This window comes from Xenopus tropicalis, chromosome 7 (assembly GCF_000004195.4).
Source record: "Xenopus tropicalis strain Nigerian chromosome 7, UCB_Xtro_10.0, whole genome shotgun sequence".
In the NCBI taxonomy this organism is placed as follows: domain Eukaryota; kingdom Metazoa; phylum Chordata; class Amphibia; order Anura; family Pipidae; genus Xenopus; species Xenopus tropicalis.
This window is the reverse complement of record NC_030683.2, coordinates 125,199,572-125,212,312: the sequence shown is the minus strand read 5'-3', so window position 1 is coordinate 125,212,312 and position 12,741 is coordinate 125,199,572. Positions and strand designations below refer to the sequence as shown.

The window sequence follows — 12,741 nt, the reverse complement described above, 5'->3', positions numbered from 1 at the left end:
GTATAACTCACGTAAAAAGAAGAATAGGAGTTTCCAAAAAGAGGGAAGTTGACAGTAAGATCTACCGACACATAACCATCACCTCTTGCGCTTAGACTGTCAGTTGCGTTCCCGTATTCATACAGAACACCTAAATGGATGTGAAGGAGACAATATGACAAACACCATCAACAATGAGAATAGCCTCATCAAAGCGGATCTACACCCTACTGCACTGCACTGCTCAACCAAGCTTTAGTTGTGTCTGGACTACAAAGTCATGTGACATATTATCAAGGTTAAAGGGGAAGTTTACACCTAGAACTTGTTGGTTAAAAATGGGGGACGATCAATAGGACGTGTGTTATATAAATGCATTCTGCCTGTTCTTTACATATTTTTCTAATTGTTTGCCTTTCTACAATTTATTTCAGGGAACTCCCTCAGCTCGGAGTGTATCTCAGTACAAGGTACAGGTATGAGACCTGTTATTCAGAATGCGCGGGACCTGGGGTTTGCTGGATAAGGGATCTCTCTCCATAATCTGTATCTCCGTACCTTAAGGGCCGATTTACTAAAATTTGTTTTTTTCTGCCTTGAAAATCGTAAAAACTCGACATGGTATAAATATGAATTAAATTGTTGTAATGAATGGTTCATATGAAAATTTCGAGTTTACATTTTAAAATCCCAAATTGCTTGAGCTGAAAGTAATGATAACATTTGAAAAATTTGAGTTTAAATCAACGTTCGTTTCCATGAACCCTCTTTATTTTTCCTAAACAGGAATTGATGAGGGGATTAACTTCCCCTTGAAACTGGTTGAAACAGAAAACAATGAGGGGATTAATGTCTCCTTGAAAATATGTCAAGGACAGGCTGTCACTGAAAATTCTATTCCTTTACTATTCTAATCTTCCATAGGGCTCAATGGTACTCATCAGATCAACCTGCCAATTTTTTTTTTTTTTTTTTAAAGTTCACTGAACATTAAAAAAATCAAGAATTATGGGGATATTTTTTGGGTAGATTTCTGAAAAACCCACATTTTTTTAAAAAACTATACCAGAAAAATCGAGTACAGATATAGGACCTGTTAGCCAAAAACTTGTTATCCACAAAATTCTGAATTGCAGGAAGCCCATCTCTCATATTCTCCATTATAATCAAATAATTCTCATTTTTAAAAATGATTTCCATTTTCTCTGTAATAATAAAACAGTACCTGTACTTGATCCCAACTAAGATATAATTACCCCTTATTGGGGGCAGAACAGCCCTATTGGGTTTATTTAATGGTTAAATGATTCCCTTTTCTCTGTAATAATAAAACAGTACCTGTACTTGATCCCAACTAAGATATAATTACCCCTTATTGGGGCAGAACAGCCCTATTGGGTTTATTTCATGGTTAAATGATTCCCTTTTCTCTGTAATAATAAAACAGTACCTGTACTTGATCTCAACTAAGATATAATTACCCCTTATTGGGGCAGAACAGCCCTATTGGGTTTATTTAATGGTTAAATGATTCCCTTTTCTCTGTAATAATAAAACAGTACCTGTACTTGATCCCAACTAAGATATAATTACCCCTTATTGGGGCAGAACAGCCCTATTGGGTTTATTTAATGGTTAAATGATTCCCTTTTCTCTGTAATAATAAAACAGTACCTGTACTTGATCCCAACTAAGATATAATTACCCCTTATTGGGGGCAGAACAGCCCTATTGGGTTTATTTCATGGTTAAATGATTCCCTTTTCTCTGTAATAATAAAACAGTACCTGTACTTGATCCCAACTAAGATATAATTACCCCTTATTGGGGCAGAACAGCCCTATTGGGTTTATTTAATGGTTAAATGATTCCCTTTTCTCTGTAATAATAAAACAGTACCTGTACTTGATCCCAACTAAGATATAATTATGTCTGAACAGTCCTATTGGGTTTAATTACTGTTTAAATTATTTTTTAGTACTCTTAAGGTAAGAGATTAGAATTACAGAAAGACCCCTTATCTGGAAAACCCCAGGTCCCGAGCATTCTGGATAATGGGTCCCATACCTGTAATATATTGGAAATACATAAGCTTTACAATGATAGGGAAGGATAATATTAACTACCTGTTTGATTTATCAGATTGTTCAGAATTGATCAAATGCATCAGGGTAACAGCAAAGACATGGACAATTTGTGACTTCAGTTGTCTGTTACTTTCATGGTTATACTTCTAAAAATCCCATAAGAATTATTAAAAAGGGGGTAAATCTTTCTGTGGTGTGCGCTAATCTTACATTTTAATAAATCTACTGCATTGTCTCGTATTGTAAATATGAAAACCGTACAAGGACAGGGGGGATTATAAGAACTTAATATAAGGTTATTACCAGTGCCGGATGTGGCTCTTTTCTCTGCTGTCATGAGTCCTAAACAAAAAAGATCAAATATAAATTCCTACAGTATATACATATACGTTATTCTAATTTTTTTATTCTCCTGAGATTATTTTAGCATATTTTTGCATTGTTATTGTCATGAACGCACTAGAAGATGTGTCTGACACCGGGACAGGGCAACAAGGGGTTACACTCAGTCACACAGGTTAGACTAACATCCAGCACCCCCAAACACACCACCGCCCTAAATACAACTATTCACTGCCAGCATCTATCATTAACAGGTGATAGAAACCTAATTACCCAGATATATCATACACAAACTTTCCTACTACAGTGAGGGTTAGTTCTACTACTTCCACACACACACCAGCAGCCACGGTTAATTTACATACACACTGTCCTACTGACAGTCCACTAGTTAATTAGTAGTTACACAGAACTGCCCCCCCACTCAACACACATACAGCCCAGTAGTTACAGTACCTAAGCCTGAGCAGTCATACAAGGTCCGTAGGGATCGATACAGAGCCAAAGGACAGTTTATTAAATTTTATATTTAATATTACAAGGGTAAACAGTGAAATTTAAAAAAATGTTACAAAAAGAGACACACATATACAGTATACAAAACAGTCATTAAAATAAAAGGGGATAAAAAACACAGAGAAACCCTACGTACGTTACCGAGTTTAGCTTGTTCCCTCCTGAGGCAAGAGTTTAGGAAAAGTGAATTCACAATCCAACAAAACATGGAGCCCCAAAATATGAGTTAACTAGTACCTGGGTCTGTGTTAACTAGTTAACTAGTACCTGCCCTGCTGGGCTCCTCCCTTATTACAGTATGCATGAGGAGGGAGTGCCCAGGAGCGGATGACCCCCCCTGTAGAGCTGTACTTCTCATGCCAGTTTATGTAATATAATATTGGTACTTGGTATTGGTAGTGGTATTGGTACCCAACATTAATATGAAAGTAGGGGCTTGTTTTAACCCATATGTGGGTGATCAAAATGATACCAAACATGAGGGATGTCTCATGTACCAGTTCCCCCAAAACTATCCCCCCTAACTGGGGGGTAAAGGCAGTCCCTGTTTGGTATCATTGGGAAGCCTGGGGCCTCCTCATAAACCCTATGTGATTTATGCGGATGTCAACCGTAAAGCAGAGGAGATATGGATCCATTGCTATAATCCATATTTTCTGTATGCTGTTCCCCCCTGCAGGTCTAGTCCACACTTTGCCTCTCTTTGATCAACAGATCAAAGAAACCAAAGGCCCCCATCTCCCTGCCCCAACAAATGGCTGGATACGGCTAGTCTGACGAGGTTGCATATTTAATTAAGGGTCTCTACGGGAGACCAGATGGTGATAGGGTTTAATCCTTTGCCATGCCAGGGCAATATGGCCTGGCCTGACAGTTATGTTTACCAGTTTTGTTTCCTCTATAAAAGTGAACTTTGAACCATTTACTACTTTAGCCTACTATCTGCTACTTTCAAGCACAACTGTCACTTTCATGTCACTGCACCAAAGCACCTGATTCTTCTTTGCAGACACCAATGATTTGCTGCCTTTGAGCCCAGATATTCGGGGAATCAGGGCAGTAAATCCTGTGAGCTTTAGGGTTCTGATGCTCTGACAGGCTTGTGGCTAATCTGTAGGGATTCCCCACAGTATCTTATTCCCAGCTTCCTTATTGTCACTTTATATATCGCTCAAGTACAAAATAAATATAATGTTATTACCGGTGCCAGATGTCCCCGCTGCTGACGTACCGCTTGTCATTGGAGTAGTGGTTTCTGATTATAAAATAAAAAAAACTGTTATTAATTGCTGTAAATTCCACAGGGACAAACATAACTACAAACTGTAGTTGAAGTGCACACTGCTACTTGGGATTTATACCTAAAAATAGTTATTTTAGCTATTTAATTCTTAGCTCATGTGACAACTTTGAAGTCCAGGATCATTACTAAGAGAGATGCTGAACCTTTAGGCTGGTCTTATAAATTCAGTATATATAAGTCATTGCTAGCCATATATATTTTAAAGGTTTAGTTCTCTTTGAAATTGTCACACATCAAAAATAAATGTTGTGGTCGTGACAAAATAGGCATGGTTGTGTCAAAAGCTTTTGTATAATAAAATATACGCCTAAGCAGTTTTCCAGTGTTATCTCATGAACAAATTTTAAACGGTTTAAGTGTTATTTGTAAATATAATCGCTATTCGGTGCACTTTTCTGTTGTTCTGATTCCTAAAATAATGTAAAGAAGTCAGTAGAAGTGATGGGATTATAGCCCAGTAGGGGGAATGGAAGCCTGTTACTAGCAAGCCTGATTGGTGCAGGCTATAAATGTCAAATCAGTATGTATTGGTTTTCATTTCCAGTTATAGAATTGCAACATCCAATTAAACACGGCCCTCTCGGAGCCGCCCTCTAACGGGCACATTTTTCCATGCACAACATACATTATCAATAAGGCTTCTCAGAGAACATTGAGAGGCACAAGATGCGGCTACTCTGCATTGTAGGAATGGGCGGGGCAAATAGGGCTACAGTGGGGGGTACAGTGCTGTGTTTTAGAAGGGTGGGCACTCTGGCAGTTCTAACATGGGTACATGGGATTTATTCCCCTTTAATTAACTCGACCATTGACTTCTACAGAATCTCAACTGGTTTTAGGTGGGAGAGTATTTTATTCAAATGTTCAAGATTTTTTTTTACTTGATGATAAATCTTAAAGCATCTAGTTTGAAATACTTAACCACAAATATATTCCAGTTCATGTTCTGGGGCACAGCTTTAATAATGGCATAAGTAGGCAAGTTAGTTGGGGCTAATGATGCAATCCACTAAGGGAGCCCTGGAGTTACCGGCAGGCCTTCATGACACACAAGTGTAAGTGAGTTCTGGAAATATTATTTACAGGATTCCCTTTGAATGTTGTGCCTACAGACACTCACGCTTGGCCCAGATGAATCCCATGCAAAGGGTATTACTATTGCCATGTACTCAAGGGCCACACATACAGGAAGCATGAAATGGCGCCTAACCCATTTATTATTAACCAAAGAGCGAGAACAAATCATGCACTCTCACAGGAACACATGACTGTCCCACCTTATTCATGAAAAGGAGGCAAGTTTGTGACTTGGCTGATGGATCAGCTACAAATATGTCAGAGTGTAACAAAAGGTTAAAATTTCATGTGTAATGTATATTTCCCTTACGTCCCCTTGCGGCAGCAACCATGAGATTACATTCCCCTGTCAGGTAGGACAAGCAGATAGAGAGTTAAATAACCAAACCCCACCTATAAGTAGGAGTTCCTTACCAGCCTCTGATAGTGTTTTTTCTGTCCTATGAGGTAGGTCAAGCGGAATCCTTCTAATTCCTCTTTCTTTTTTTCTTTTAGGTTTTCAAGTGCCAGGTCCCGAGGGGACTTGAGGACCGCTGGATTAGCTGTCCAAGGGGCAGAATATCCAAGGGACGCGTGTGTCCTTAGGTGGAACGGCGCCACTGTAAGGGAAAGCAGCCGAGGGCTGCCCATTACTAAGATGGCGGCCGTGGAGGAAGCGCGCTGCTTGGAGCATGCGCAGATTCAATCGCGCTCCCGGATGATGTCACGCGTGCGCCGATACAGGCGGAAGCGGCGAGGAACAGGGGATTTAAACCTGTATTTTGTTTGGAGCGGTGCCTGGGCTCATACGGCGGTTCTAAGAGAAGCTGAACGGTCCTGCAAGAGTTGTCTCTCCTGCCTAGGCTGCAGCCTTCTGAGTAGGCTGTAAGGTAGTGTAGAGGTTGGTGGGGGCTGTGGTAACAGCTGTGTGGATTAGATCTTACACTCAATTACTTATTATTCTTTTCAGATGTCCACCCCTCCTATTCAGGATACGCCTGCGGTTAAGAGGCACAAAAAATCCAGACACCTACAGTGTAGAGCATGTGATGACATGTTACCGGATGGATATGAGAAAAGATTATGCAAAGACTGTTTGGCTTTTGTGGCACAGAAACAAAGTCCGGATGCAGACTCATCTCTGTGGATTAAGGAGTTTATTAAGACCACGATGAAGGAAATGATGTCCCAATCACGGAGTAGCTCCAGTAACTTTGCTGATCCATCTCAATCACCTATTGAGACAGTTACAATTTCACCTGATCATTCAGGGGAGGATTCTTCGGAGGAGGAGGAGGAGGAGGAGGAGGAGACTTTGGCTTTATTCTCTACAGAAAATACTGCAAAGCTGATTAGGCGTGTCAGATTTACAATGGACTCTTTGGAGGGAACAGAAGCAGACACCTCTTCTCAGACTATAAAAAAAGCTAAAGCTTTTCCTATTCATACCATCATGAAGGATCTCATGAAAAGGGAATGGAAAGATCCAGAGAAAGCGCCTACAATAACTAAAAGACACAAGCTTTTGTTTCCAGTGCAGGAGGAGGAGTCACAGGCCTGGGAGACACCTCCTAAGGTAGACATAGCAATTGCTAGACTTTCCAAAAAGACTTTAATTCCGGTGGAGGACGGATCTGGGTTGAAGGATCCTATGGATCGTAAAGTAGAGTGTGTTCTTAGACGCTACAGCAGTTGCTGCCTGTAAACCAGCTCTGGCAGCATCAGGTGTTGCACGCTCCACTAGATTTTGGCTTAAACAACTTGGTGAGGATGTAGCCAATAAACTTCCTAGAGAAGATTTGTCCAATTCCCTTGCAAGAATCAATATGGCTCTGGACTTTTTATGTGATGCTACTTTAGAGGGAATTAAGTTGTCAGCTAAGGCGATGGCCTTATCCACCGCTGCTAGGAGGGCTCTTTGGCTAAGAACCTGGACAGCTGATGTTGCTTCAAAGAACAGTCTGTGTACCATGGGGTTTGAGCCTGGTCATCTGTTTGGTTCTGAACTAGACAAGTTATTGGAATCCTTGTCAGGTGCCAAGAGTAAACGTCTGCCTCAGGAAAATATGAGGAAGAATAAAAATTCGTTTTTCAGAGCCAAAAGGTCTCCTAAACGTGAGTCGCCCTTTAGGAGGGACAGAAGGAGATCAGATAAGGATTCATTTCGTCCCTTCAGAAAGAATTCTTCTTTCAACAAGGGAGGCGACAAGCCCTCCTTCCAGAAAAAGAAGTCACCCTTCTGACGCCAGAAGCCTTCTTCCAGTTGGAGGAAGACATTTTTTTCTACCAGAATGGGAAGAGACTATAACAGACAGCTGGGTTCTCCAGCTTATAGAAGATGGCTATCGGATAGAGTTCCATCAGTGTCCGCCTCAGAGGTTTCTTCGTACTCCCTTGGCCCAGTCTGCAAAACAATTAGCCCTCGAGGAGGCTATAGAGGGGTTTATTTCTTCAAGGGTCCTCGAGAAGGTTCCTCCCTTAGAGGTATTTCAGGGCACATATTCAAAGGTTTTTTTAGTGCCCAAACCAAATGGTTCCTTCAGAACCATAATAGACTTAAGTTTTGTCAATCGATACATCCGGAAAAAGTCCTTCAGAATGGAGACTATCAAATCAGTGATGAATGTGATATATCGGGGAGACCACATGGTTTCTTTAGATCTCAGGGATGCTTACCTGCATGTGCCATTGTTCCCACCCCACAGGAGATTTCTTCGCATAGCGGTGGTAATCAGAGGCTCTCTTCTACACCTGCAATTCAGAGTCTTACCCTTTGGGATAACAACAGCCCCTCGAGTTTTTACCAAGTTGGTGGTCTCGGTGGTAGCAGTCTTGAGGAAGGATGGGATTTCAGTGGTCCCGTATCTAGACGATTGGCTGATTTCAGCAGTATCAGCCACACTTCTGCAGAAACATTTAACTCAGACTACAGACTTACTCCAAAAACTGGGCTGGATAATAAATTGGGAGAAATCGACCCTTGTTCCATCAAGGGAAATTCAATTTCTGGGCTTTCTCATCAATTCGGCAGAAATGAAAATATACTTACCAGAGGAGAGAATACTCAGGTTGACACATGCTGTTCGCAACATAATAGAGCTCCCACAGATTTCTCTCCGTCTAGCAATGAGAGTCTTAGGTCTGATGACTTCTTCCATAGCCGCAGTGCCGTGGGCAAGGTTTCATATGAGGCCCCTACAGACAGAGATCTTGAAGAGATGGGATTGTTGGTTGTCCTCACTAGAAGACAGAATAATTGTCAGCAGAGAGACAAAACTTCAGCTGGGGTGGTGGCTCCAGAAGAACAGATTATCCAAGGGGTCGACGTTCCAGCAGGTGGAGTGGACTGTCCTTAACACTGATGCTTCCCAGAAAGGATGGGGTGCTCACTTATATGGGAAGACAGCTCAGGGTGCCTGGAGTCCCATGGAGAGTTCAATGTCCTCCAATTTCAGGGAGCTGAGAGCAGTCTTCAAGGCAATTCAGTTTTTTCAGCACCGCCTAAGGGGAACCCATCTAAAGATTGTCAGACAACTCGACAACAGTTGCTTATATCAACAAGCAAGGGGGTACCAGAGCGCCTATCCTAAGTCAGGAGGTCTACAGGATCCTGTCATGGGCAGAAAACAATGTAGTCCAGTTGACAGCAGTCCATATAAGAGGAGAGGACAACATTTTGGCAGACTGCCTGAGCAGGAGATTGTCAGTGCCAGGGGAATGGGCGCTAGACTTCAGGATGTTTCACAAGATCTCTAGTCTATGGGGAGTGCCGGTGATAGATTTGATGGCAACCAGGAGGAATCGCAAGGTGGAGATGTTCTGCTCTCTCAACAAACTGGATCAGCCAGATTACTTGGACGCAATGTCCTTCAGGTGGGACTTTCCCCTGGTGTATGTATTTCCACCAATTCCGATGATTCCAAGAGTGATTCAGAAAATAAAGTTGGATCAAGCAAATGCCATCCTAATAGCTCCCTTCTGGCCCAAGAGAAGCTGGTTTGCACCGTTAATGAGAATGTCCAGACGGAAATTTTGGATTCTTCCCCAGTTTCTGACCCTATTGACCCAGGAGTCTCTATGTTACCAGGATCTTGCGAGACTTCAACTTACAGCTTGGAGACTGATAGGTCCATTTTAACAGAGCAGGACTTATCGCCTGAAGTATTTGATATCCTCATCCATTCCAGGAAGCAGTCCACTAATAGAATCTACTCCAGGAATTGGAGAATATTCAAAAGCTGGTGTTGCAACCATCAAATTAACCATAGACAGCCACCAATCAAATCTGTACTAAAATTCCTTCAAGAAGGGTTCTCCAAGGGGCTGGCTGTTAATACAATCAAGGTACAGATTTCTGCGCTTTCTGCCCTTTTGGATAGGCCGCTCTCTTCATTACCCTTAGTCAAGAGGTTTTTGAAAGCTATATCCAAGATCCGTCCTAGGGTGCTCTACCCTTGTCCAACATGGGATCTCTCGCTAGTTTTAAAGAAACTTTGTGAATCACCTTATGAGCCTCTTCAGGATTGTTCTTTAAAATGTCTCTCCTTCAAAGCTCTCTTTTTGGTGGCTATCACGTCGGCTAAACGTATTGGAGAACTTCAAGCCCTCTCATCCAAGGAACCATACATCTCCTTTTTGCCGGATCGAGTGGTATTGAGAACTCTGCCTGATTTTAGACCTAAGGTGTCTACGGCTGGTAATATTAATCAGGAGATTGTGCTACCGTATGTGAATCAAGGATCTCAAGCTCAAGATAGCCAGCTCGTTCTACTGGATGTGGGGAGAAGTTTAAAGATATACCTTGAACGAACAAAGCCGTTCAGGAGAGAGGAAAATCTATTTCTCAGTTTTGCAGGGAAACAAAAAGGGCTTAAAGCTTCCAGACCCTCTATTGCCAGGTGGATCCGGGAGACTATTCAGATGGCCTATATTAAAGATGTTCTTATTCCACCATTTAAGATAAGAACTCATTCCACGAGGAAAATTTCAACATCCTGGGCAGAGATGGCTGAAGTGTCAATAGACAGCATTTGCCGTGCAGCCACCTGGAGTAATCCTAATACTTTTGTGCAACACTATAGGGTGGACATCGCAGCCTCTCAGGAAGCTTCCTTTGGCAGCAGCATACTCCGGAGGGCGGTGTAACCTCGACCCACCCTAAATTACTCGCTAGTTCTCATGGTTGCTGCTGCAAGGGGACGTAAGGGAAGAAGTAAATTTATACTTACCGTAATTTACATTTCCCTTAGTCCCTGCGGCAGCAAGAATTACCCCCCCATTAAAATTGTTTGAAGCATGATTGTCTGTGTTACTTTTTAAATACTTTTTCAGAGGCTGGTAAGGAACTCCTACTTATAGGTGGGGTTTTGTTATTTAACTCTCTATCTGCTTGTCCTACCTGACAGGGGAATGTAATCTCATGGTTGCTGCCGCAGGGACTAAGGGAAATGTAAATTACGGTAAGTATAAATTTACTTCTTTTCAATAATAGGTGGCAGCAGAGAGTTTTCATACAGTATTTAAGGATGTAATTACTACAAGTTACCACCAGAAGGAGTTGGAGAAAATTCCCCAAAAAAAGGATTAAACCCAAAGGGTTTAAAAGGAAGACAGGAGTGGATGTGGCCCTCCATTATGGGGTTTTTTTGTGCAGCAAATTCTGTTTTGTTGGGTTAAAGATATATTTTGTGATCAGGAAATATATTTTGTAGTTATAAAAATAACTTGGAAACAAAAATTCAATCACCACATGTAGAATTTTCAAAATGTTTTCCATGAAACAATTTTCTTTAATATGCAGTTTGCACAGCAGCTTCAGCTGCATCAACTATTAATCCCACATACAATAACCAAGTAAAAAGGACAAGGAAAAGTTCATTGCCATTTATAGATGTAACTTTACCTGTAGTTGCTGGTTGCTGTAGTGCGGGTACTAAAAGAGTAAGAAAAAAAGTGTTAATTTAATTTTAACAGAGCCCTTGGCACTAAGTACTTGAGCCTAAGGAGGCAGTATTACAGGCCAGCATAAGCCTGGATATCAGTTACCAGTAGCTACCGTGCATTTATTCTTATCCTTCTAATTTAAAAATAGAGAAAATTGTAGAAAAGAGGGAGAAATCCAAAGGATATAAAAGCAATACAGAAGTGGATGTGGCCTCTTTGGCCAATGGGAACAACCTGAGATTCCAGACCAGAAGAAACAAACCCAAGGCTGCCACCTTTGCTGGAGGCTAAAACCAAACAAATGGGGTGGGGCAGATTCTGCCTGATGAGTAAATCCAATCCTTTAATTAAATGTAAGGGATCCATTATACAGAAATCAGTTATCCAGAAAGCTTTGAAATGCAGAAATGCTAAGTTTAAAAAAAATACTAATTGATTGATTTTGTTTTTTTAATTTGTTTCTGTAATAATAACAAATGAACTGTACTTGATGATAACTAAGCCATGTTATTTCTTATAGTTTTTAAATTATTTGCCTTTCTCCTCTGCCTCAGATGGGGGTCCCTGACCCCTTCGGCTAAAAAACCTATTGTTTGTAAAAGCTACAATTTTACTGTTATTGCTACTTTTTATTCTTTATCTTTCTATTCAGTCCCTCTGCAATTCCCCTTTCATGTTCTCATTTAAACCCCTGGCAGACAGCTGGAACCCCATCCCTGAGACATGCTAAGGGCTCTGGCACACGAGGAGATTTGTCGCCGGCGATTTTTAAAAGAGCGATTTGGCGACAAGATGAACGACAAGACGCCAATGCTAAACCAATGGAAATCGCCAGCGTCAAAACATACGAGGCTACTTCAAATCGCCTGCTGTTACAAATCGCACACAGACCCTTTTCTGAGCGACTTGAGTAAACATGTGGCAGGGGAAACTGTTGAGTGGTACCATGGGTAGCAGATCGCCTGGGGCTCAACTCGCATGAAATCTCTTCGTGTGTATTGTCGTGGCGACTTGTCGCCAAAACGCCAGGGGAAAAAACACAGGCGACAAATCTCTGTCACGGGCGACTAATCTCCCCAAGTTGCCATGACCCGCCATCCCACCGGCGAACATGTAAGTTTTGTCGCGGGCGACTAATTTCCCCGTGTGCCAGAGCCCTAAATAACCATAAACAAACAGTTGCAAATGATCTCAGACTATCATTGTCTGAATTAAACAAAGTTATTTCAAAGGTGAACAAATAGGACACAAATAAGAGAAACGGAATGGTGGAACCCAGAAATAATGGCACAAACAAAAATATCAAAGGGAACACAGAATGAAAGATTGATAGGAAAAATGATCTTCCCTTTGTCAATTAACTCCAAATCAGGGCTTAGGAATCGGTAAGATATTTATTGATAAGAAAAGAAGCCGCGGGAGACAAGCTCACAGAAGCCCAGTGGCTGTCTGCTTCAGAGGTTGTCTGAGTTTCAACATGCAAGTGCCAGAGCATATATACCTTCACAATGATTA

At 41.4% G+C, this 12,741-nt stretch overlaps 1 protein-coding gene across 50 annotated transcripts in view; it reads right to left on the bottom strand.

Moving 5' to 3' along the window:
- The window catches only part of LOC108645188 (putative GPI-anchored protein pfl2), a 232,587-nt gene that overhangs the window by 53,034 nt on the left and 166,812 nt on the right, over window positions 1-12,741 (bottom strand). For all 50 annotated transcript variants that reach the window (XM_031905270.1, XM_031905271.1, XM_031905268.1 and 47 more), the window contains 4 exons: window positions 11,186-11,215; window positions 4,126-4,179; window positions 2,370-2,408; window positions 12-130 (listed from right to left, as the gene is read on the bottom strand). In XM_031905270.1, coding sequence (XP_031761130.1) covers window positions 12-130; window positions 2,370-2,408; window positions 4,126-4,179; window positions 11,186-11,215 — 242 coding nt within the window. The remainder of the gene's footprint in view (window positions 1-11; window positions 131-2,369; window positions 2,409-4,125; window positions 4,180-11,185; window positions 11,216-12,741) is intronic.